This window comes from Hypanus sabinus, chromosome 17 (assembly GCF_030144855.1).
Source record: "Hypanus sabinus isolate sHypSab1 chromosome 17, sHypSab1.hap1, whole genome shotgun sequence".
In the NCBI taxonomy this organism is placed as follows: Eukaryota; Metazoa; Chordata; class Chondrichthyes; order Myliobatiformes; family Dasyatidae; genus Hypanus; species Hypanus sabinus.
In genome coordinates, this window is record NC_082722.1 from 24,229,325 (window position 1) to 24,256,430 (window position 27,106).

General features: G+C 43.3%; 1 protein-coding gene across 2 annotated transcripts in view; it reads left to right on the plus strand.

The window, feature by feature from the left end:
- The window catches only part of nlrc5 (NLR family, CARD domain containing 5), a 244,692-nt gene that overhangs the window by 32,419 nt on the left and 185,167 nt on the right, over positions 1-27,106 (plus strand). For both annotated transcript variants that reach the window (XM_059992681.1, XM_059992682.1), the window contains 7 exons: positions 1,441-1,515; positions 3,180-3,266; positions 4,067-4,207; positions 5,789-7,535; positions 23,278-23,361; positions 25,050-25,133; positions 25,222-25,305. In XM_059992681.1, the coding sequence (XP_059848664.1) occupies positions 1,441-1,515; positions 3,180-3,266; positions 4,067-4,207; positions 5,789-7,535; positions 23,278-23,361; positions 25,050-25,133; positions 25,222-25,305 (2,302 nt within the window). The remainder of the gene's footprint in view (positions 1-1,440; positions 1,516-3,179; positions 3,267-4,066; positions 4,208-5,788; positions 7,536-23,277; positions 23,362-25,049; positions 25,134-25,221; positions 25,306-27,106) is intronic.

Genomic DNA, 27,106 nt, shown 5'->3' on the forward strand with positions numbered 1-27,106 from the left:
CGTGGGTCCAGCGTGTGAGTAAATCGATACACCTAACTACTCCGGAAACGAGCTCCAATGTTTATGTGCACATTGGACTGGTTTAACTGTCATGGGCCCTTTTATTTTATTGTTCCTTTTTCTGTAACACTTTGTTGAAGTTGAAAATTTGGTAAATATACTTTCATTATAATTTTATGGTGGTGTGTGACCTGTTGTTTCTGGGCTACCGATAACAGTGTATGGACTGTATTTACACAGCATTTGGTACAATCTACTTTCCTTACTTGGGACATCCTGACTTTCCTGTCTGGTTGAACCCCAAATCATATCGACCCTGGTCATGTATTGCTTATGAAAGGTGGCCTTCTTACTGCTGAATCACGTGGCTGTCAGCAGAGTTAGCTAATGAGTCGTGTACTACTGCTGCATAACAACAAAGTTCACGACATGCCAGCGATATTAAATCTGATGCTGATTATATGTCAGTATGACTTTTGCACAGTAATGTGTAAGTATGTATGTGTGTAATAGACCTGATTCTGATTCCAACATAAGGATTCCCAGATGAGAATGAAATACAGGTGAATCTGATTGTTTTGCTTATTGCCATTAACCACCATGGCACAGGCTCATCATACCTATTAGCTTCTCACAATTAGGCATTAAAAAAATCCAGCCATAACCACAGCTTCCTGTTTCTCCTATGTAACATTTAACAAGCAATACACAAAAACTTTGCCCCCAAAATGTTAACCATTAAAACCTTATGCTGTTCTGTTCCCATTCCGTTTTGTTCTGCTTCAGGGAGGGAAGTGTGGTTTTCCCAATATCATCAGAGCCAGAGACTGAATTTGGAAAAGCTTTACCCTCACCATTAAAAACCTATCTCTGATTCACCAGTTTGCATTCTTTCTGTTTCCTGATGAGGCCTGCAACAGTTAGTTGCCTCGTACTCAGCTAAGCTAACATCTGATGCTGGTTAAATAACCCAATCCATGCTTTTCCGAACTGGGAGGAGAGATGAAAGTTATTTCCCAGTATATCAGTTTGAGCAAAATTCAGATCACTGAATTTTTGCTCAAAAAGAGTAGTGATCAATGCCTCAGGAAACAACAAAAAAAAGCACTTTTGAAAGAGACTACATGAAATCAAGAGCACAGCAAATGGTGCTTATGTAATGTCCTTTAAAATTGTTATATGCATCTCCAGTAACTGTTTGGTTTGATTCCTAGCGTGACCAAAATATACTGAAGCTCTCTTTTTGAATGGTACCGGTACAAAAGTCCATGTTGAGAAGCATCTGGCTTGGGTAAAATTTGAAAGAGATACCTATCAGCTTTTCCAGAAGGTGTGTTCCAACTGGTTGTATCTGGAGATACTTCATCAGGGCTACGTTTCTGATTCATCTGGCATGTGAAATGTAAAACTGACAGCGTGACTGTGCTTTTGTTTCCTCAGATTTGGTACACCTGGACCAGACTGAAACCAGTGCTGATTCTGTGATACCGCCTGAAGTCGAATCAAGTGCAAATGGTAATAATGGAAATCAAAGGAAAGATTTGTAAAAGGGAAAAAATAACGGATGATTGATGGGGAGATGAACCCCATTAGTCCTTCCATTCTGTGATCTGACTTAGAATTATTCTGAAGACTTTAGTTATGATGGCAAGAATGTTACTTTTTTCCCACGAAGGGGAATGAACAGTTGATATTTTTAGCTGGAACCCGTCATCAGGAAGGGAAAGGAAGGTGGATGCCTGAAAGTGAGGAAGAGGAGAATTATTATGTCTTTTTTCCTCTTCCTTAACAGTTCTGATTATGGGTCTTGGTCTGAAAGAGCAGCTGTTTATTCCTCTCCTTAGGTACGGCCCAGTTTGTTGAGTTCCTTCAGCACTTTGTGTGTTGCCCTGAGTTTCCAGCACCTGCAGAATCTCTTGTGCTTATCATTATTTTTTTCCTGTTCCTCAATAAGTGGTTTTGTTAACTCTGTGCTGCAGTGATCATGAAACAGTTTTGTATCTGGTTTATCTCCTTTAACTGCTCCAAACTATACAAGAAGGAATAAAGATTGGACAGAACCAATCCTTCAGCCACAGAAACACTTAAAATAAATTGGTCCAAATGGAATTACATGAATCAGTTACCAAGGAAAAATTGCAAAACTGATGAATATAATGGATTTGGCTTTAAAGCAACAGTATGGTGCTCAGTCCCAGTTATTTTTACCAAGATATGAAACCATGCTGTTGGGTGAGATAACATGTACAACCCTTCATATTGCAAAGGAAGCTAACTATTTATTTCATGAATGAGGCAGCACAGTGGTGTAGTAGTTAGTGCAGTCACTCTACACTTTGCCAGCTGGAAGATCGAAGTTCGATTCACCCCACTGTCTATAATGAGTTTGTACATTTTCTCCGTGACTGCATGGGTTTCCTCCGGGTGCTCTGGGATTCTTCCCATATTCATAGATGTGCGGGTTAATAAGTTGCAGGCATGCTATGTTGGCGCCAGTAGTGTGGCGGCACTTGGGGGCTGCCATCTGATTTGATTGAATACAAATGACATATTTCACTCTGTGTTTTGATCTACATGTGATAAAGCTAATATTCATCTCCTTTTATAATGTTACATCATAGATGGTGAACGTTTCCAGCCCTAGCAGGATCCACAGCCTCTAGCAAGTGGTAGATCCACAGCAAAGAAACAAAACCCTTGTATGTGTTTGGAAATGCAGAGCGAAGTGTTCAGTTCATTTCTTTTCTGACTGATATTGCCAGAGAATCACCACTAGGGAGAAAATCCAAGCTCTTCCACGGAGCAATGCTAGGGGAGCTTATGTATCCGCTTGCGAGGTTGGAGAGGGTCTCACTTTAAGATTACTTAAGAAAGTTGGCACCTCCAGCATCCAGCACTCCCTCAATAGATTCTTAGCCTGGACTTCACACTCCAGTCTTCACAACTTTATACAAAAAGGAGATCAAAGTGCAACTGTAGAGCACAGCTGAGACCTAACTTGGGATATTTTCTGCATCATACTTGTACCAAATCGAAAACATGTTGTGAATTGTGTATTGCTCCATAAGTACTTAATTAAAGTACAAAACAGGGTACATGAACAATTTTGAAGTATTTGCTAGTTATTTAAATAATTCCACTTGTTCTAATCGCTGTACTGTGATTAACAATTTATATAGCTTCAGTTCCTTTACTGAGAGGAAGAAAACGACCTCCGAGCCAAGTAAAGAACCATCGTACCTCTGGAGTGAAAAAAGCAAAAACTGGTAAGCAGGAGGTCTAAAGGTAATGAGTGTGTAGAATGGAGCGGCTAAAGATAATGCAAAGTTATATATGTCACTGGAATCCAGCATTGGGAATAGAAAGAACTGTGGGAATTACTTGACCCAAGCCTACATGCCTGTGTTGCATTAGAGACATGATATGATCAGGAGCTCACCTCACGTCACGTGGAACTAATGTTCCAATTAGAATCAAGCTATCTTGTTTGTTTTGACAACCCTTCATTCAGTGCACAATCTTGAAAACCGGTGACATTTCACAAGGTGATGAAGTGCTCAGATAGCTACAGGATTACACCCCCACAGTAGCGTAACTGGTTAGCATGCAGTTGGTTGAATAATAGACGTGTTCAGTGGCCATTTGATGGAATGGATAGTCCGGACTGTAAACATTATCTTGCTTGTCTCACTGTAGATGTGATATCTGGATTAATTGCAGAGAAAATAGGAAGTTTCTAGAGTTTATTGGCTAGGAATTCATCACTGCTGGAGTGAAAAGTCAGTAGAGTGAATTTTAGAGGCAGGTAGAACATGCTGATGTGGTGTATTTAACTCCACTGACTGAGATTGACTTTTTAACCATCCATCCATTTATTTTGTTGCCTCCACACTCAGAGGAATACAAAACTGGACCAGGATGCAGGTACAATGCTCTGGAAATCATCATTTGTGTGTTCAGAGGCGATAGGGAACTGAAGTCATAATTTTACCGATATTAATCAAGATATTTGTAATGGATCCTTGAATGTTTAAGTCTGAAATGCAAACTCCTTTTCCTTTTACAGTGAATTACTGGAAAACAGCAATCCCCAAATCAGATTCCTCAGCCAAGGGAACCCCAGCTGTGTTAACCCCTGACCCTGTAGAAATGGACCAAATTCTGCACCAGTCAGGAGAAGAATATTTGAACCTGCCGGCAATTTCAGGTCTCTTTTAACCTCATGCTTTGAAATCAAATTTGTTTGTTTTCCTTATTAACAGTTTAATTCCTTGAAGTGATTTCCTTGGAAGTAACATCACAATTAGACAGGGTTATAAAGAGAGCTTTTGGCAAATTGGTACAGGAGTTGGGATGTGTATGTGGAAGTTGCTTAAGATGTTGGTGAGGCCAAACTTGAGTATTGTGTGAAGTTCTGGTCACCTACCTACAGGAAAGCTATCAGTAAGATTGAAAGAGTGCAGAGAAAATTAACAAGAATGTTGCCAAAACATGAGGGCCTGAGTTATAGGAAAAGGTTGAATAGGTTAGGACTTTATTCCCTGGAGCTTAGAAGAATGAGGGGAGATAAAGGTATGCAGAATTATGTGAGTATTGATAGGGCAAGTGCATGCAGGGTTTTACCACTGAGGTTGGGTGAGGCTGGAATTAGAGGTCGTAGATTAAGGATGAAAAGTGAAACATTTAAAGTGCATGTGAGGGAGAGCTTGTTCACTCAGAGGATGGTGAGAGTGAGGGGAAGTGGTGGATGCTGGTTTGATTTCAACATTTAAGAGAAATTTGGGTAAGTACATGGATGGGAGGGGTATGGATGACTATAGTCTAGGTGCAGGTTGGTGGGACTAGACAGAGTAACAGTTCAGCGTGGACTAGATGGGCTGAAGGACCTATTTCAGTTCTGTAGTGTTCTGTGACCCTGTGACTATGAGTTGGGGCAGGTAGAAATTTACATTTTATGTTTACAAAACAATGTGTAATTTTGGGCACCACACCTTAAGATGGATGTCAGGACGTAGGAACGTTCTTACCAGAATGGTATCAAGGGGTACCGGTCCTTGTAATGTGGGGGAAAGTGGTGTTGTTCTGCTTACAGCAGAGACATTTAAGAGGAGATAAGGTTTTCAGTGACAAAACCATCAAATGATCTGACCTCCACCAGCCTCAGGTAGAGAATTCCAGAGATTCACCATTCTCTGAGATATGAAATTTCTGTGCCATTAATTTAAGGCTGTAGAATGTCCCTTTTTTGTTACTCTCTCACTAGCTAAAACATTCCTACATCTCAATGTCTAGCCTTGTGAGCTCCCTTGGGATTTTTCATTCCTCTATACTCCAAGGAATACAGACTCGCACTCACACTATCTAGACCCTCTTGATTGGATAACTGCCTCATCGTCACTATTTCTTCATTCCACACTGAACTCTAGTTTCTCATCAATAGAGAATTGGTCAGAGCTGTCATTTCCAGGGATTTTTATCACCTTTTAGAGAGCTTTACGAGAGGGAAAAAAAATGCCAATTTCTAACACTTCTAAGATAGATTTTCAACCAGGGGAAAAGATGAAGTAGTAATTGAAGCTAACATCAGAATATTTTTGAAGACTTTTGATTTCATTTTTCCTCCTACTTAAAGACTGTTAGCTTTCAAGAAATGAACATGGGATTTGATTGCTCAGTTTCCACCTTATTGATTTCCCCATTCATATTTACTGAGTCAATCATCTTAAAACTATGGGTAAGTAGTTAACAGTTTTCAAACTCCAAAAGTCTGTTTGTTTTCCGTTGACAGATTCTGCTGAGGAATACAGAGCATTAATGATAAAGGCTATCACGCAGAAATACGAAGCCAGAATTGCAAAAGGAAAAATGAAACAAGTCACCCTTGCTCAAACTTTTCGGAGTTTAAACATGAAGGACGGAAGTGTGACCAAACTCAAAGAGAGAATAGATGCTAGCCGGGATGATGTGCTCAGTCCACATGGGATTGAGGAAAACGAGGACACAGTTGCCAACTTAGCAGAGTTTCTCAACAATAAACTCATTTCCAATTGCAAAGTCAATATCCTGCTGGGAAAAGCAGGAACTGGGAAGACCAAGTTTGTGCACAAGATTTGCTACGAGTGGACTAGAGGGGCTATCAGTCAATTCCAGTATGTATTTCTGTTTGAGTTTCGTCAACTGAACTTAATCGATAGGAACATTGATCTGAAGACTTTGTTATTCGATTTGTTTCTCAAACCAGAAAGGAGTGCCCATGCTGTATTTAGGTTTATAGTCGGAAACCCACAGAAGGTTTTGATTATTTTCGATGGCTTTGATGAGTTTTCAGAGAAAGCCTCTATCTGTCCTTTGGCAGTTACTAGCAACCCCAATGCACAACTATCAGTGGGAGAGTTATTTTCCAGCCTGTTTACTGGGAAGATGCTTCTTGGATGCACAGTTCTCATAACTTCCAGGCCCAAGGACATTCTCTGCTTACCTTTGGATGTTGTGGGTCACGTAGGGGAAGTCTCAGGGTTTAACCAGTATAAAATCGAAGAATATGCCAGTCATTTCTTTGAAAATACTGAACACAAACATAAGTCTATTTCTCACCTACAGAAGAATGGGAAAATTTTAAACATGTGCTACATCCCTGCCTTGTGCTGGGTTGTCTTCCTTTGTCTTGAACACTTGTTATCTCAAAGCCCTTTAGAACCCAAGCTACCTCATACAATGACGCAATTCTACATAAAAATGTTAACGGTTTTTTTAAACAAGGATGCCAAGAATACAGAGGCCCATGGTCAGATTGAAAACGTGCTGCTAAACAAATACAGAGAAGAGATTCATGGGTTGTGCAACCTTGCAGTTAAAGGGCTGCAGGAGGGCAAGTCTGTGTTTTATTTAAAAGACCTGATTTCTGAGAAGGTCACCACATTTGCTTCCTCGTTTGGATTTCTTTCTACATTTGAAGTGAAGACTATTGACCACAACCAAGAGAATGGATATGCCTTCATCCACCTGACGCTCCAAGAGTTCCTGGCTGCACTTCACCAAATGATTGACAACCAGACAACTGATCAAATGATAAAAAGCAAGTTTTACCTTAAATCCAAATGGACATGGAGGAATGATGCAAAGAATGAGTTCGCCGATGCTGTTCACATATTTCTGTCTGGCTTAGCTTCGAAAAAGTGTAAGTCATTCCTCAGCATCCTGGCAAACAAGAACGAGATGTGGGTGCAAAAGAAGCAGAAGGCCATCTTACTGAACCTGCAGAAGCTGGCCACCACTAACCTTACCGGACCAAAAATCATCGAGCTCTGCCACTGTGTGTATGAGACACAGGACTGTGACCTGGCCAGGGATGTGGCATCGCAGTTACGATACAAGTTTGAGCTGCGTAACTTCAGGCTGACACCAACAGATATAACTGTTCTAACTTTTGTTATAAACAGCGGAACCAGCTGCGTGTCTGTGGATATTGGAGGTTGTGCCCTGGACCTAGAATGTGTTACGGTCTTGGGCACTTGCAAGAATATAGAAATTTTAGTGTAAGTAAACGCGGATAACCTACAGCAGGAATTTATTGTTTCTGTCATTATGTACACACGAGAGCCTCACTTTTCCAATGCAGCTCCTGCGGTACAGTCCCACAAGAGATTCTGCAGATGCTGGAAATCCAGAGCCACACACACAAAATGCTGGAGGAAATCAATAGGTCAGTCAGCATCTGGGGAGAGGAATAAATAGTCGATGTTTTGGGCCGAGACCCTTCATCGGGACTTGATCCGGCTGATAGGTCTTGGCCCAAAATGCAACTGTTTATTCCTCTTCAAAGAAGCTGCCGAGCTCCTCCTGACATATGGTCTGTGTCAGTCTGGGTGACACAGGTCATTAATTTTTTCAAAGCTGCATTCCTCGTGAGAAGTTTCTGGTCCGCAGGAGCAGAGACTGGAGAATGAGGGATAGACATCAACATGGCAAAATGATGCGTACCATTCTGTGGTAGCTCTGGAAATTTGGAACTGGAGTGAATTGGATGAGGACGTACTGATTGGTGTTCTTATTGAGTGATCCTCTAGACCAGAAATGACCCTTTGCAAAATTATCCTTAACAAGTATACAAGGTGGCAAGAGGCATAGATTGCGTGGACAGTCAGAGACTTTTTCCCAGGGCAGAAAGGGCTAATATAAGGGGGCATAACTTCAAGTGACTGTTGAAAAGCATAAGGGGAAGGGAGGCAGATGTCAGAGGTAAGTTTTTTTTATACAGAGAGTGGTGGGTATATGACACATTCCACCAGGTGCATCGAGTTGCAGCTCCTTAGAGACGATATTGGGGAACTGGAGATGCAGCTTCTGTGGAAAGTGAAGCAGTGATAGACAGTGGCTACAGGAGAGAGATAAATAGGTGACTGTCCGGAGAGGGAAGGGAGAACATCAGATAGTGGAGAGCTCCCCTGCGGTCGTCCCTCTCAACAATAAGTAATCCAATCAGAAACAAGCCTGCAGATGCTGGCAATCCAAGCAAGACACACAAAATGCCGGAGGAACTCAGCAGGTCCGGCAGCATCTGTGGAAAAGAGTGAACGGTCAACGTTTAGGACTGAAACCCTTCGGCAGGATTGTAGAAACAAAGCTGAGATTTAAAAGTTGGGGGTGGGGGGAGAACGAAACACAAGGTGATAAGTGAAACCTGAAGGGGGAGGGATGAAATAAGGAGCTCGGAAGTTAATTAGTGAAAAAGATGCAGGGCTGGAGAAGAAGGAGTCTGATGGAAGAGGACAGAAAGCCATGGAAGAAAGAAAAGGTGGGAGGAGCACCAGAGAGAAGCGATGGGCAGGCAGGGAGATGAGGTGAGAGTGGGAAATGGGGATGGGGAATGGTGAAGGGGGGGCATTACCAGTAGTTTGAGAAATCTATGTTCATGCCATCAGGTTGGAGGCTACCCAGATGGAATACAAGGTGTTGTTCCTCCAACCTGAGCATGGCCTCATCACAACAGTAGAGAAGGCCAGGGATGGGCATATTGGAATAGGAATGGGAAGTGGAATTAAAATGGGTGGCCACAGGGAGATCCCGCTTTTTCTGGCGGATGGAGAGTAGGTGCTTGGTGAAGCAGTCTCCCAATCTCACCGATATACGGGAGGCCGCACCGGGAACACTGAACAGACTCACAGGTGAAGTGTTCCTCACATGGAGGGACTGTTTAGGGCCCTGAAGGGTAGCGAGGGAGGAGGTGTAGCACTTGTTCCGCTTGCAAGGATAGTGCCAGGAGGGAGATCGGTGGGGAGGGACAAATGGACAAGGGAGTCCCTGCAGAAAGCAGAAAGGGGGGAGGGACAGATGTGCTTGGTGGTGGGATCCCATTGGAGATGGCGGAAATTGTGGAGAATAAGTGCTCCATTTTGAGCTGTTGGAGGAGGTGGGGATGACCTACCTGTGGGAACCAACAGAGACCGTGCTGCTGGCACTGAGTCTGGTCCTGTGGCTCAGAAGGGTAAGGAACTGAAGAGGCTGCAGTGATAGGGGGCTCTGTCGTCATTGGGTCAGACAGGCGATTCTGTGGATGTCAAAAAGAAACACGGATAATAGTTTGCCTCCCAGGTGCCAGAGTCCATCTGCGATGTTTCTGAATGTGTCCACAATATCCTGAAGAGGAAGCAAAACAGCCAGAAGCCGTGGTACTTTTTGGTACCAATGGCATAGGTAGAGAAAGGGAGGAGGTCCTGATAAACAATGCAGAGAGTTAGGAAAGAAGCAGAGAAGCAGGACCTCAAGAGTAGTAATCTTGGGATTACACACTGTACCATGCGACAGTACAGATAGGAATGGAATGAGGTGGCTGAAGAGTTGGAACGGGGACAGGGATTCAGATTTCTGGATAATTGGGACCTCTGCTGGGGCAGGTGGGACCTGTACAAAAGGGACAGATTGCACTTGAATCCCAGGGGGACCAATGTTCTTGCGGGCAGATTTACTAGAGCTGCTGGGAGTGTGAGCAAGCAGGTTTCCAAGTAGATGGTAGATGTAACATGAATGTAAGAAAGGACAAGCCATTGATTGGGTACAAATGCAGACAGAGTAAAAAGTTAAATTGAACCACAGAGGCAAAATTCAAAATGGTGAAGAATGCAGAACTGAAGGTGCTGTATTGAAACATGTGTAGCATTGGGAATAAGGTGGACAAATCCGTGGTGCAATTAGAGATCAGTCAGTATGACATTATGGTTACCTGAATCATGGCTGAAAGACAGCCATAGTTGGGAGCTTAACATCAAAGGATATACTCCGTATTGAAAGAACAGGCAAGAAGGCATAGACGGTGGTGTGGTTCTGTTGGTAAGAGATGGAATTCCATCTTCAGAAAGAGGTGATGTAGCATCAGAGGATGTTGAGTCTTTGTGGGTGGAGCCTGGTACAGGTAGTAAAATTGCAAGGGTGAAAAAGCCATTATGGGAATCATGTATATAGGGTTCCCAGTAGGAGCCAAGGTGCAGGGTTGAGATTGCAAAGGGAGCTAAAAGAGGCATGTAGTAATTGTAATGGGGGACTTCAGTGTGCAAGGGCATTGGGAAAATCAGATTGGTGTGGGATTGCAAGAGAAGGAATTTGTTGAATGCCTACGAGGTGGCTTTTTAAAGCAGCTTGTGCTTTCCCTTACTCTGGGAAAGGTTATCTTAGATTGGGTGTTGTGTAATAATCCAGATCTTACTAGGGAGCTTAATATAAAGGAACCCTTAGGAGTCAGTGATCATAATGTGATTGAATTCATACTGTAATTTGAGAGGGAGAAGCATAACTCACATGTATCAGTATCACAATGGAATAAAGGAAATTACAAAAAGCATGAGAGAGGAGCTTGTCCAGGTGCATTACAGGAGGTTATTGGTGGGGAGGACAGCAGAACAGAGATGGCTGAAGTTTCTGGGAATAGTTCACAAGGTGCAAGATAGATATATCCTACAGAAGAAGATGTCCTCAAATGATGGGGGTAGGCGGCCATGACTGACAAGGGAAGTTACAGACTGCAAAAAAGCCAAGGGAGGGGCATATAAGGTAGAATAAATGAGTGGGAAGTTGGACAATTGGGAAGTTTAAAAAACCAACAAAAGGCAACAAAAAGCTGCAAGAATGGAAAAGATGAAATATGAGGGCAAACTAGCCAATAATATAAAGCAGGATATGGCAATGTTTCTCAGTTATATGAAGAGTAAAGGGGAGGTGAGAGTTGGTATTGGAGCACCGGAAAATGATGCTGGTGAGGAAGTGATGAGGGACAGAGAAATGGCAGATGAGCAATGGGTACTTTGCATCAGTCTTCACTGTGGAAGACAAGAGCTGTGTGCCAGAGGTCCATGAGTGTCAGGGAGCAGGAATGAATGCCATGGTTTCTCCAAGGGAAATCTTGCCTGACAAATCTGTTAGATTTCTTTTCGGAAGTAACAAGCAGGGTGGACAAAGGAGAGGCAGTGGATGTCATTTACTTGGATTTTCAGAAGGCTTTTGATAAGATTCCACACAGGCAGTTTAACCATATAACCATATAACAATCACAGCACGGAAACAGGCCATCTCAGCCCTCCTAGTCCGTGCCAAACTCTTAATCTCACCTAGTCCCACCTACCCACACACAGCCCATAACCCTCCACTCCTTTCCTGTCCATAAACCTATCCAATTTTACCTTAAATGACACAACTGAACTGGCCTCTGCTACTTCTACAGGAAGCGCATTCCACACAGCTATCACTCTCTGAGTAAAGAAATACCCCCTCGTGTTTCCCTTAAACTTCTGCCCCCTAACTCTCAAATCATGTCCTCTCGTTTGAATCTCCCCTACTCTCAATGGAAACAGCCTATTCACGTCAACTCTATCTATCCCTCTCAAAATTTTAAATACCTCAATCAAATCCCCCCTCAACCTTCAACGCTCCAATGAATAGAGACCTTCTTGTTCAACCTTTCTCTGTAACTTAAGTGCTGAAACCCAGGTAACATCCTAGTAAATCGTCTCTGCACTCTCTCTAATTTATTGATATCTTTCCTATAATTCGGTGACCAGAACTGCACACAATATTCCAAATTTGGCCTTACCAATGCCTTGTACAATTTTAACATTACATCCCAACTTCTGTACTCAATGCTTTGATTTATAAAGGCCAGCATTCCAAAAGCCTTCTTCACTACCCTATCTACATGAGACTCCACCTTCAGGGAACTATGCACTGTTATTCCTAGATCTCTCTGTTCATCTGCATTCCTCAATGCCCTACCATTTACCCTGTATGTTCTATTTGGGTTATTCCTGCCAAAATGTAGAACCTCACACTTCTCAGCATTAAACTCCATCTGCCAACGTTCAGCCCATTCTTCTAACCGGCATAAATCTCCCTGCAAGCTTTGAAAACCCACCTCATTATCCACAACACCTCCTACCTTAGTATCATCTGCATACTTACTAATCCAATTTACCACCCCATCATCCAGATCATTTATGTATATTACAAACAACATTGGGTCCAAAACAGATCCCTGAGGCACCCCGCTAGTCACCAGCCTCCATCCCGATAAACAATTATCCACCACTACTCTCTGGCATCTCCCATCTAGCCACTGTTGAATCCATTTTATTACTCCAGCATTAATACCTAACGACTGAACCTTCTTAACTAACCTTCCATGTGGAACTTTGTCAAAGGCTTTGCTGAAGTCCATATAGACTACATCCACTGCCTTGCCCTCGTCAACATTCCTCGTAACTTCTTCAAAAAATTCAATAAGGTTTGTCAAACATGACCTTCCACGCACAAATCCATGCTGGCTACTCCTAATCAGATCCTGTCTATCCAGATAATTATTAATATTATCTCTAAGAATACTTTCCATTAATTTACCCACCACTGATGTCAAACTGACAGGTCTATAATTGCTAGGCTTACTTCTAGAACCCTTTTTAAACAATGGAACCACATGAGCAATACACCAATCCTCCAGCACAATCCCTGTGTCTAATGACATCTTAAAGATCTCCATCCGAGCTCCTGCTATTTCTACACAAACTTCCCTCAAAGTCCTAGGGAATATCCTGTCAGGACCCGGAGATTTATCCACTTTTAATTTTTTTTGAAGTGCCAGTACTTCCACCTCTTTAATTGACATAGGTTCCATAACTTCCTTACTTGTTTCCCACACCTTACACAATTCAATATCCTTCTCCTTAGTGAATACTGAAGAGAAGAAATCATTCAAAATCTCTCCCATCTCCCTCGGCTCCACACATAGCTGACCACTCTGATTCTCTAAGGGGCCAATTTTATCCCTCACTATCCTCTTGCTTTTAATATAACTGTAGAAACCTTTCGGATTTACTTTCACCTTATTTGCCAAACCAACCTCGTATCTTCTATTAGCTTTTCTAATCTCTTTCTTAAGATTCCTTTTACATTCTTTATATTCCTCGAGCAATTCCTTTACTCCATGCTGCCTATATCTATTGTAGACATCCCTCTTTTTCCGAACCAAATTTCTAATATCCCTTGAAAACCATGGTGCTTTCAAACCTTTAACCTTTCCTTTCAACCTAACAGGAACATAAAGATTCTGTACCCTCATAATTTCACCCTTAAATGACCTCCATTTCTCTATTACATCCTTCCCATAAAACAACTTGACCCAATCCACTCTCTCTAAATCCCTTCGCATCTCCTCAAAGTTAGCCTTTCTCCAATCAAAAATCTCAACTCTAGGTCCTGTCCTGTCCTTCTCCATAATTATATTGAAGCTAATGCTATTGTGATCACTGGACCCGAAGTGCTCCCCAACACATACATCTGTCAGCTGACCTATCGCATTCCCTAACAGGAGATCCAACACTGCCCCATCTCTAGTCGGTACTTCTATGTATTGTTGCAAAAAATGATCCTGCACACACTTCACAAACTCTAAACCATCCAGCCCTTTTACAGAATGAGCTTCCCAGTCTACGTGTGGAAAATTAAAATCTCCCACAATCACCACCTTGTGTTTACTACAAATATCTGTTATCTCCTTACACATTTGCTCTTCCAACTCATGCTCCCCATTAGGTGGCCTATAATACACTCCTATCAGTGTTACTACTCCTTTCCCATTCCTTAATTCCACCCAAATAGCCTCCCTAGAGGAGCTCTCTAATCTATCCTTACAAAGCACCGCCATAACATTTTCTCGGACAAGCAATGCAACACCTCCTCCTCTGGCCCCTCCTACTCTATCACACCTGAAGCAACTAAATCCAGGAATATTTAGTTGCCAATCACACCCTTCCTGCAACCATGTTTCACTAATAGCTACAACATCATAATTCCAGGTATCAATCCACGCTTTAAGCTCATCCACCTTTCTTACAATGCTCCTAGCATTAAAATAGATACATTTAAGATACTCTTAATAAGATACATTTAACAAGATAAAATCCTATGGCATTACAGGAAAGATACTGGCATGGATAGAGAAATGACTGACAGGCAGGAGGCAGTGAGTGGGAATAAAGGGGGCCTTTTCTGGTTGGCTGCCAGTAACTAATGGTGTTCCACAGGGGTCAGTATTGGGACTGCTACTTTTCACATTATTTGTCATTGATTTGGATAATGGAATTGATGGCTTTGTGGAGGGGTAGGTAGTGCTGAGGAAGCAAAGCAATTGCAGCAGTACCTAGATAAATTGGAAGAGTGGGCAAAAAAGTGGCAGATGGAACACACTGTTGGGAAACATATGATAATGCAATTTGATAAAACGAACAATAGTGTGGACTGTTATCTAAATGGGGAGAAGGCTCAAACATCAGAGGTGCAAAGGGACTTGGGAGTCCTTGAGCAAGACTCCCAGAAGGTTAATTCACAGGTTGAGTCTGTAGTGAAGAAGGCAAGTGCAATGCTGGCATTTATTTCAAGGGGAATAGAATAGAAAAGGAAGGAGTTAATGCTGAGCCTTTATAAGACATTAGTCAGCCCGCACTGGGAATAGTGTCAACAGTGAAACTGTTTTTTTGTGAATTTTTGTGTACAAGTCATTCACACTTAGTAAGTGGCTTTGGCCACCAGTCTTCTGTTCTTTGACAAAGTACTGTGGATTGAGTTCAAAACAATGCATTTCCAAAAAGCAGTGAATACCAGGCGCTGCTGACACCGCAGTTTGACCAGATGCTGTAGTTTTGAAGACAGTATTATTTATACTTTATAAATATGAATTGTCCTCTATGTTAGCACGTAATATACCAAATAAATGTATTGTGGATTTAACTTGCATTCCGAAAGGTTGTGAATACCAGCCCAGACGTGTGGGTGTCAGGAGGAAAGGATGAAGTCAGAAGGTGTGAAGTTTTGTATGTAGCTTCAGAAGAAAGCATTGTCTATACTTTGTAAATACGGATTGCCCTTTGTGTTTAGCAAATAAATACCGAGCCCTACACTGGGCCAGCAGACCTTTCCACCGAAAGTGTGTCCATCCGTATGATGCCTGCTGAACCTTGTTTTGTCGAATAAAGAAGCTGCTTTGTATCTACCAGTAACTCTCTCTCCGGTGATTTCATTCACGCAACAACATTTGGTGTCAGGAGTGGGATGCCTTCGTGACCCATCATGTGGCCAGCGATCCTAGCAGTCTTAAGTTGGTGAGTATTTTTCTAAAATAGCATTCATACTTCCTGTTCACAGGAACGTGAGGTATCACGAATGCAGAGAGCTGAACTGGTAGATATAAAGGTGGTGTGTTTATGTAAGTGAGGAAACTTTGCGAGACCGTGCCACCAGTTGTGAAAGGTGGTTACCGATGGTTAGAGATGCCAGAGCAGAGACGTGTATCCTCGTTCGGGGAGCTGCATTTTAGTGTCTGCGTTTGCAAGTGTGATGCAAAGGAAGACAGCAGGCATCAGGAGTTCAGGTACTCAGAAGTGGCAGATTGTGGAATACATACTCTGTGGTTTTAAGTACGTGCTGTTTAACTGGTACCCATCTTTAATATTTTGTGTAGCGTGGGAATATCTCAGAGAAAGGTTTTACCCAGATAGATCTACCAGAATGGCACCTATTGAGGTCAGGCAACGCCAGGTTGAGAACCCTGATGATCTGAACCAGCCTTTGACCGTGATTACAACCATTCATAAGCCCTTCACCCCCGAGGAGAAACAGTGCATTTTTTCTGATTTGCCCTCACTTAAAGTCGCATGTGGGAATTCAGAATTCTGGCAGAAGCTTGAGGAAATGGTTAAAGTTCACCAGATGCACCTGAAAGATATACACGTGTTAGTGAAAGCGCCAGTAATGAAGAAAGATATCGCTCTTTTAAAGGGGAAGGTGAGAGTAGCTGAGGAACGATAATAGCAGTGACCCAGAGGACTGACAAGACAGCCATGGATTATGCAGAACGTAAATATCGAGTATACGAGGAGTATTCCGGGTTGGGTAATCCAGGGAGGGATGACCCAGTCTTCCTGAAAATGCCGAAGCCCACCAGGAAGTTTTAGATTTAGGCATAACAGTGGAGTCGACCTACTCTGCGATAGTTTCCTGGGCCAGTGAGATAAACCAAAGAAAGTGCAAGAGAGATCGTAATGTGGCAGCTGTTACACCGACACAAAGGGTTTGTTTTAGGTGCCAACAAGTAAGGCACGTAGCAAAGGACTGCCGGACCAGGTATAAGATGATGAAGGAGTTGATATGCTACAGCTGTGACCTATCAGGATATGGCTGGAGACAGTATCCAAAAGGAATGGGGAAAACCCGGCAAAGGTCACAGCAGACACCCAGTCACTCACCCCATCAGCAGCCAGTCTGACTGTCAATCAGATCAAAGAGTTAGTAACAGCACCTCTTGGGGCAGAAAGAGACGTGGCGGCAGGCCCCACTGCCAGTGCTGGTGATCCGTGAATGTACACATCGTGGCGGGCCCCACTGCCAGTGCTGGTGACCCATGAATGTACACGTGTTGGCGGGCCCCACTGCCAGTGGCGGTGATCCGTGAATGTACACATGGTGGCGGGCCCCACTGCCAGTGCTGGTGACCCGTGAATGTACACGTGGTGGCGGGCCCCACTGCCAGTGCTGGTGTCCCATGAATGTACACGTGCTGGCGGGCCCCACTGCCAGTGCTGGTGACCCGTGAATGTACATGTAGTGGTGGGGCCCACTGCCAGTGCTGGTGACCCGTGAATGTACACGTGGTGGTGGGGCCCACTGCCAGTGCTGGTGACCCGTGAATGTACACGTGTTGGCGGGCCCCACTGCCAGTGCTGGTGACCCGTGAATGTACATGTGGTGGTGGAGCCCACTGCCAGTTCTGGTGACCCGTGAATGTACACGTGGTGGCAGGCCCCACTGCCAGTGCTGGTGACCCGTGAATGTACATGTGGTGGTGGAGCCCACTGCCAGTGCTGGTGACCCGTGAATGTACATGTGGTGGCAGGCCCCACTGCCAGTGCTGGTGACCCGTGAATGTACATGTGGTGGCGGGGCCCACTGCCAGTGCTGGTGACCCACGAATGTACACGTGGTGGTGGGGCCCACTGCCAGTGCTGGTGACCCATGAATGTACACGTGGTGGCGGGGCCCACTGCCAGTGGCGGTGACCCATGAATGTACACGTGGTGGCGGGCCCCACTGCCAGTGCTGGTGACCCATGAATGTACACGTGGTGGCGGGCCCCACTGCCAGTGCTGGTGACCCATGAATGTACACATGTTGGTGGGCCCCACTGCCAGTGGTGGTGACCCATGAATGTACACGTGGTGGCAGGCCCCACTGCCAGTGCTGGTGACCCATGAATGTACACATGTTGGTGGGCCCCACTGCCAGTGGCGGTGACCCATGAATGTACATGTAGTGGTGGGGCCCACTGCCAGTGCTGGTGACCCGTGAATGTACACGTGGTGGTGGGCCCCACTGCCAGTGCTGGTGACCCGTGAATGTACACGTGGTGGCGGGCCCCACTGCCAGTGCTGGTGACCCGTGAATGTACACGTGGTGGCGGGCCCCACTGCCAGTGCTGGTGACCCGTGAATGTACACGTGGTGGTGGGCCCCACTGCCAGTGGTGGTGACCCGTGAATGTACACAACAGCAATATTACGGGGACGGCAATGCAATACATTAGTGGACACGGGGGCATCAGTATCGATAACAGACTTACCCTTGCCAACAACCAGACAGGCCATTTATATTAGGGGTGTAGAAGGAACAACAATGAAAGCAGAAAGAAGCGAGTCACAAATACTAGAAATCAGGGGAGTGCAGCACTTACGCACTTGGAATAGTTATAAAGTATAAATAATACTGTCTTCAAAACTACAGCATCTGGTCAAACTGCGGTGTCAACAGCGCCTGGTATTCACTGCTTTTTGGAAATGCATTGTTTTGAACTCAATCCACAGTACTTTGTCAAAGAACAGAAGACTGGTGGCCGAAGCCATTTGCTAAGTGTGAATGTCCTAAACACAAAAATTCACTCTGACAAAACCCACCTGGTTTCCGTGGCTGCGTAAGTCTAGGGAAGACACACTGAAGTCGCAGCAAACCTTCTCCCACCCCAAACCTGGTGCGTGTGGAAGCTGTGTAGCTTCCTACCCGGTTACAACTCAGTGCCAGGAAATTACAGACAGTACACTGCATACAATTAAGGGAATAATATTTATGAATATACTCACTGGAAACCAGACGAATGTGGGGTGCTGTTGAGGGGGGTGGGGATCTCATTGAAACCTACCAAATGTTGAAAGGACTAGGTAGAGTGAATGTGGAGGAGCTGTTTCCTCTGGTGGGGGTATCCAGAGCTACAAGGCACAGCCTCAAAATTGAGGGGCAACTTTTTTAGAATAGAGATCAGGACTATTCTTTTGTCAGAGAGTAGTGAATCTGTGGAATGCTCTGCCATGGTCTGTGGTGGAGGCCAGTCCATTGGTATATTTAAGGTGGAAGTTGATCGTTTCCTGATTGGTCAGGGCATCAAAGGGTATCGTGAGGGTGTATGGGATTGAGTGGAATCTGGGATCAGCTACGATGGAATGGTGGACCAAACCCAATGGGCTGAATGGCCTAATTCTTCTCCTGAGTCTTATGGTTTTATTCTGCTGGGGGTAGTGGAGGCAGATACATTCAGGATATTCAAAAGGCTCTGAGATAGGCACGTGGATAATAGAAAAATGGGCTATATAGGAGTTAAGGGTTAGGTTGACCTTAGAGAAGGTTAAAAGAGTAACATAACATCAGAGCTGCAATGTTCAATGTTCTAACACTGGCAGATAAGAGTGGGAATGGGAGTCAGTGTAGTAATGCCCTTCAGCCTGCTCTGACTGTGGCTGAACTTGGTCCAAGTCCCACTCTCTCAGTCCTGATGAAGGGTCTTGGCTCAAATCATAAACTGTTCACTCTTTTCCATAGATGCTGCCTGGCTTGCTGAGTTCCTCCAGCATTTTGTGTGTGTTGCTTTGGGTCTCCAGCATCTACAGACCTGCTCCTGGTTGTGATTTTCCATTTTCCCGCCTGTTCTCCTTTACACGTGATTCCCCACATTGTAAAAACCTGTCTTGGATGTATTCAATGGCTTAGCCACAGTTCTCTTGGGAAAAGAATTCAAAGTCCCTTTGAGAGAAGAAACTCCTCTTTGCCTAAATGGATGTTACATCATTCTAAAGTAATGTTCTTTTTATCCAGAAGGGGTGACAGCATTAGCACTGGTAATGTCTCTCCTTTCCTGCCTCTTGCCGGTTATGAGTCTAATGCTTACACTAGTGAATTTCACTCCAGGCAGAATCAGAATCTACATTCAGCACTCTGTTCCGTGCCCAGCACTACCCTGGATTGAAAGCATGGGAAAGACATGGCATTCATCCTGGGTTGCTGGTGTAACAGAAAGCCCAGTGTACAGGCCACAGACCAAAGCCCAAATAGTTACGATGGAAGTTTAAGCAGACTCTTTGATCATCCTTTTCATTTCTCCACATACTAAAATCTAAAGGACATTAGACAACCCAAAGTCTGGATTCAAAGATACGCATTTTGCAGTCCGAAATTATTTTCTCAACTAATAGAATTCCCCATCCTCGTCCTCTGGCCGGGGCTTTCCTTTAGCTCATTATTCACATGTCAAAACCATCATAAAATACCATTCAGATGCCTTCCCCATTTCACTGAGCTTTCATTACCCCTTCTTTCAACTTGCTGAGATCTGTCTGGAAGATACAGAGGATATTATTTACAAAAAATAATTTTACCACTATGCTCCATCAGTGTTGTCACTTCATTGACCCCAGCTCCCTCTCTCTCTCCATCTGTTCCCTCAGCTCCTGCCCTTTCCCAGCACTGCTGCTTCATCCACCTGACCCGCCCTTCCCATTGACCTTCCCTCAGAGTGGCCACTCAATCTTTTCACCAGGCTCCTAGATCTTCCTAATGAGACACTTGAGAGTCTTAATGCGTTTCCTCCAATCTGAGCACTTACAGCAGCAGGGATGAGCGGTAAGGACATATTTTTCAAGGCTTTGAGGCTTCTCCTCTGTCCTTTGTTGCCGGGGATTGGAATTGAGAGCCTGCTTTGTGAGTAGGTTGTGAAAGTCGAGTTTATTGTCAGATGCACAATTACATCATTGCACAGGTTTATAGCATCATATAAGCAGCATGCACTAGAAAAATGTAAATTAATCACAATTATACACTAGTTTTTACAAAAATGGACAAAATTAGAACAAAGCAACACAAAGTCCACTTTTTTGCAAAGTGATCAAAATGGTCACAGCAACATACACAAAATGCTGGAGGAACTCAGAAGGCCAGCATTACCGATGGAAGAGGAAACAGTCAACAGACCCTTCATCAAGACTGGAAAGAAAGATGAGAAGTCAGAGGAAGAAGGTGGGGGGAGGTCTTGCTTGGGGGAGGTCTTGCTTTAACTCCTCAGCTTTTTTTCTAGTCTTGATGAAGGGTCTTGGCCCAAAGTGTTGGCTGTTTACTCTTTTCCACAGAGGCTGCCTGACCTTCCGAGTTCCTCCAGCATTGTGTGAGTGTTGCTTGGATTTCCGGCATCTGCAGATGTGCTCATCAAAGTGGTCACAGTGCTGCTGTATGGTAACGTTTGGGGATCTGAAAGTAAGTTCAGGAACCAAATAGTTGAAGAGAGGTAGCTGTTCCTGAAATTGGTGGCATGGAATGATAGGTTTCTATACCTCTAACTGCAAGAAGAGGGCATGGCCCAACTACGGTTATCTTTGATGATCAATGTTGCTTTCTTCCCTCCTGCAGATACTACCAATTTTGGGGAAGATGTATCCATGATGTATTGGCCTGAGTCCATTATTCTCTGCAGCTTCTTTTGGTAGTCCATCCATTGGTTTGCCAGTGGATGGGGAGAGTGTTGGTGGTATCTCTCCAGTGCTTTGAGAGGCCTTTTGGAGGTGGCCAAGCTCTCGAGATGTTCAGAAAGCCAGGATCACTAAAATGTTATAATTCTTTCCTCAAACAAAGTGAAATTTGTATGGGTATTTAAATATGCATATGGTAGAGAGATATGGACTAGTGTAGGCTGAAGGGATTAGTTCAGTAGACTTTACCAGTTTAATTAGTTAATAACAAAGTTGTGGACCAAAGGGCCTATCCCTGTGCTGAACCATTCAAAAGTTCTATGAAACATTAAGGGTGTATCTGTTGCAAGAATTTGCATAGCAGACTGGAGTTTGAATTTAGTTGGAAAGCCCCCACACTTTACTCTCCAGTTTTGTGGTATAACATTAATTGACATTTACTCCTTCCCTTCCCTGCCATTTTCAGCTTTTCATTCTTCACATCTATGATGACTGATTTGATTGGCGGAAGATTCACTGGTCAGAACAATGGCTGTACTTTAATCTGCTCGTATCTGAATTCCGGTCATTTCCCTTCCTTCTCGTTTTCAACACCAATGGTGTTGAAAGGTGCTTCGAAGCAACATAACAGTATTTAAGCTGATGGAATTAAGTCCAGATACCATCACCATTAGATAGATCCTTGCACAGAGAAATAATGTCAGGGGAAAGAAGGAAGGGAGAATTGGGGGCACTCTCTTAATTGGCCTGCTAAGACTGGGATTGATAGAGTTCTGAAAGATGGCTCTGTCCACTCTCCTTGGTGATGTGCATTGGCCAGGAGCAGGTAAACACCCTCCCACAATGGTAATATACCAGGCATGTTCAGTGAAATGGCATGTAGCACAGCCTCCTTGTTTTCCATATCTGATAGCAATTGTCCTTGAACTTCTGGGAGCCAAACTGGTAGTAAATGGTGAATGATACAATGTTGTGGAGGGGTCTGATTTAACCAGAAGGTGATTGAGATGAAACCAGTAAATGCTGGCAGTATTCAGCAGCTCAGGCAGCGTGTTTGGCAGGAGTTTATGACTCAGGCTAATGATCCGTCATTAGAACTGAACGGAGGTGGCCTAATCTTGTTTGATATAGGGTAACAATCCATCAGAGAAAGATTGAATCGCTTGGCTTTTAGCTCAAGGTGAAACAACCATGAACTTTAGCAGCCTTATTTTCTACATGATCTGAGAAACCCTTGAGGATAAATCTAATGAAGGTGGTATTCATTCACCAACTGCTGCTGGTTAAAGGGGAGATGCATGGCAATCTCCAGTGACTTCCGCTAGCATTGATTATTGGCTGGCTGCCTCTTTAAGTAGGGAGTGACCAGCTCCAACTAAATCACATTGATTGAGCACAAACTATCTCTCTAGTGTAACATCCACCATAATTTGCTGCATGTTTTTATTTTTGGGCATTGAAAAGTCTCAATAAATGGGCCAAGTTCCTGTTTCTCTTCATTTGTACCATAGATTGGTGTAAGTCAAGGAAGCCATCTTGAGAGTACAGCCAGTGCTACTATTGTCAAACACTGCTTCCCCACCAACTATTTGTTTGGGTCCTTAAGATATGATACCAGCCTGTTTTGAAGCAAATGCCTCAAAGCTGTTTAAGGAAATTAATAGTTTATGTTTGAGACAAGCCACAATGACATGAGATGAGACTGTTGTGAAATTTAAACCAGAATGGGTGTCCCTGACTTCCTGATTTCCCTGTCACTGATCTCCATCTTCTCACACTACCATCCCCAGTAAGTGTATCCACCTGTGACTTGAGAGAGTGGCTGTGTGTGACAAGCTAACCTGAAGCATTCCCAAGAGGGAGAAAGCAAATTCTGTGATCAGAGGGTAATACTGTCTAATAAAAGATGCTATACTCTATGTGTAAATCAATACAAAAATGTATATTGAGTGCCTTTTCAATTGTAGGTTCAAAAGCAGGAAGTATGAGGACAAATTTGCTCAAACGTTGTCTGAAGTTATTCCTAGAGTCAACAGCCTGAAGAAACTTATGTAAGAGTTTGCTAACACTACGCTTTTATAATTGTTTGCCTTGAAATTGGAATGTTTGGTGCTGCAACCTGGATATGGGATTAATTATATCCATTTGCACCTATATTTTGTGACTAAGTAACACATCACACAGTTTTCTACATGTTTGCATTCACTTCCAAAGGAAATCCTGCCTTTCAGGAAATTGGTCTGGGCATCTTCTGGCCTGATTCACCCCTACTCAAATATTATTTCCAACTCTGATAGTATTTGACCCATCTAATGATGTCATCAAAGCACACTGCATATATAATTTACTTAGTTGGATCATGGTTCAATAGGGTCAACGTCATGCTAAAAGTAGAAGAGCCTCCATTGTTTAAAGCACCTCCCAGAAATATTGGTTTATCTGTTGAAAATCATTCCCTGTAATTTTAATTTCTGAAAAATGTTATTGCCAGCAGTTGGTAACTGCAGTTCACAGATCCTTTGGTTTGGGAATCAATGATATTGGTGTTTGCAGAGGCTCAGCACCACTCATGATCATGGTCTGTCTTAGGGTGCAGATCTTCTAAGGAAGAATCATGAGCCTTCCCTTTACATTCCCTTTACTTCCCACCCCTCATCTGTAGTCACAGCACATGACTGTCAGAGTTGTTGCCTATCTGGTGAGCTTCAACGTACAAAAAAATGATCATTAGGTTTTACAGCCTCTTAAAGTGCTTTATAATATCTTCTGAAATCAAGGATGCCCCAGTTTTGGCTTTCGCTTGATATTAGCTGAACACATGCACTCTGTGGCAACTTTATAGGTGGTGCTGCTTCGTGTTGTGCATTCAGAGTTGTCCTTCCGGACACTACTGTTGTAACACGAGGTATTGTGTGTTACCGTCACCTTCCTGTCAGCTTGAAACAGTCCAACCATTCTCCTCTGACCTTTCATTAATGAGTCATTTTCACCCACAGAGCTGGTTGTTCCTTGTTTTTCACACCATTCTCTATCATCTCTAGAGATTGTTGTGCCTGGAAACTCCAAGAGATCAGTAATTCTGAGATACTCAAACCATCTCGTCTAGCACCAACAATCATCTCATGGTTAAAATAGCCTAGGTCACATTTCTTCCCCATTCTAACATTTGGTCTGAACAACAACCGAATCTCTTGACCATGTCTGCATGCTTTTATGCATTGAATTGCTGCCACATGATTGGCTGATTAGATATTTGTATTAACGAGCAGGTACCTAAAAAAAAAAAAATAGCCACTGAGTATATTTAGTATGTTAAAAACGGGTACAGTCAAATTTCCAGTCATTTGTTTTTGTGCACTTGGCAACTCCATTTCAGTGAAAAAAAATCAGATTTAAAGGAAATTGGGATCTTAATCCAAATTCCATGAAGTTTGCAATTTGCCAGGTTCTAGTGATTTTGGGGCAATAACATAGGTATGAACCTGTTCACATGTACTGGCAGTAAGCTTCATGCAGTCGCTGATTGTAGGTCATGCATTCAGAAACACTACTTTGCAAAGCTTATGATGCTTTCTTTGATGTAACTTAAAGGGGTGTACCTTGGGGAGCTCGGTGTTCAAAGCTGTAGATCTTCTTCAAAGTAAAGCACTTATCCATTACAATAGTGTACAATCATTTTTTTAATTAAAACTTTGCTTTACTTTGAAACTTCTAATGTGAACTAAACTTGTGATTCTAGCCTTACATCTTGCAGTATTAGTGTGAAGGGAGCGAGCCCCTTGGCTTCTGCACTGAGAACCTGCCAGCACTTGGAAGAAGTAAAGCAAGTATCTAAAATAAGCCAATTTATTCACCTTTTGTCCGCAAGCCTCTGATGTCACTCACTTTCCCCTCTTTCTATTTCTTTCCAGCTTGCACGGTAATGAGCTGGGAGATGCTGGGATAGAAATGATTCTCAACGTGCTTCCTCAAATGAATCACTTGAGAAGAATTGAGTAAGTGGTACTTTTGGGTTTGCAAGATTCATGCGGGTAGAGGAAGTGTACTGAGGAACCTAGTTCTGTTTCCTCATGGCAAGTAAGCTGCAGGAAGAATTGGTGAGGGAGGCCCTGACCAGTCCCTTATTACTTTCTTATGATCCCACTAACTTCAAGTTGCATTGAAGAGAAAGATCTCCATTTTGTTTAATTTGCTGGATCAGTGACTCTTTATAAATAAAGTATACATTTTCTTGAATTGAATTGTACAACAAAATGTTGCACTTGACAGCTGAATAGGTGATATATCTTGGCTAAGGTCTCTGACCCCAGGCACAAATGGGCACAAGGTTTAGAGCAATTGTGCCCTGAGTTTAAACTGTTTAGAGCAACCAAGTTAATACCTAACATAAAGTTGTGTTGATAGGCGTTTACGTCATGTGAAAACCATAAGGAACATTTCCTCTTCTACAGATGCACGGAGTAGCTCTGTAGACATAGTAGATCTGATCCTCGTGTTTGTTCATCTCAGATTCAGATTCAGATTCAGTTTATTGTCATTTAGAAACCACAAATGCAATGCAGTTAAAAAATGAGACAACGTTCCTCCAGAATGATATCACAAAAGCATATGACAAAACAGACAACACCAGAAAATCCACGTAACGTTTGACAATCCCCAATCCAGAGTCCGGAGAGGCTGCTGCGTATTAATATCATGCTACCATCAGCGCGTTCCCCGGAAAGGAGCTCCAAACCCACCAGACAAAACAAGACCAAAAACTAAAGCTACAAGACTTGCACAATACCACATAGTTACAACATATAGTTACAACAGTGCAAACAATAGCATTATTGATTAAAAAAACAGACCATGGGCACAGTAAAAATAGTCCAAAAATGTTAAAGGACTGTAAGTTCAAAAGAAATCACCACACATCTGCTCAGCTGGATAAGATTATATGTTATTGCCGCAAGGTGTTTTTATTCTAATAATACACAACCAATAGTCTTAGGTTAAATATTATTTACTTTAATGTTACGCGCATTTGGATAAAAGACATGAGATTTAACACTTTTGCTGATAAATCTTTGCGTGTATCACCTGACACAAACATTTAAAAGTCTCTGTTGGCCTAGTAGGGGTTGCGGATTGGGGAGCTGCTGCTGCAGTTGCTGCATTACCTCGCAGCTGTCGTGCATTGCATAGGAGGCAATGAATGTTCAAGGTAGATTCCTTGTGCTTTAACAGGTTGCTTTGACCTGGGTGTCTTGGACCACCTTAGCATTGTTGAGTCCCTCATCATCAACATCTTGGGATGTCATAATTGACAAGAGAATCACGTCACACAAATACTGTGACTACAAGATTAAGTTAATGCCATCTGCACCTTGTCGGGGGCAGATGGAAGACTCTCCATTTGCGTTGACAAGTGCAGCGTGATCAACTCTCAAGAAGGTTGTCACCAACCACAACAAAGTAGCCTGCTCGACGAGCACCCCACCACCCAGCCTTGGCTTTCAGTCCCTGCATCACTGATGATCAAACGGCTGCCTGGGCTGTTCCAGCAGCTTCTCCCAAACCTGCGTCTCCAAGGTCCAAGAAGTCAAGAGGCTTCAGGGATATTAGAATGCTGCTGTTCTGCAAACACGAGGAAATCTGCAGATGCTGGGAATTCAAACAACAACACACAAAAAATGCTGGTGGAACACAGCAGGCCAGGTGGCATCTACAGGGAGAAGCGCTGTCGATGTTTCGGACTGAGACCCTTTGTCAGGACTAACTGAAAGGAAAGATAGTAAGAAATTTGAAAGTAGG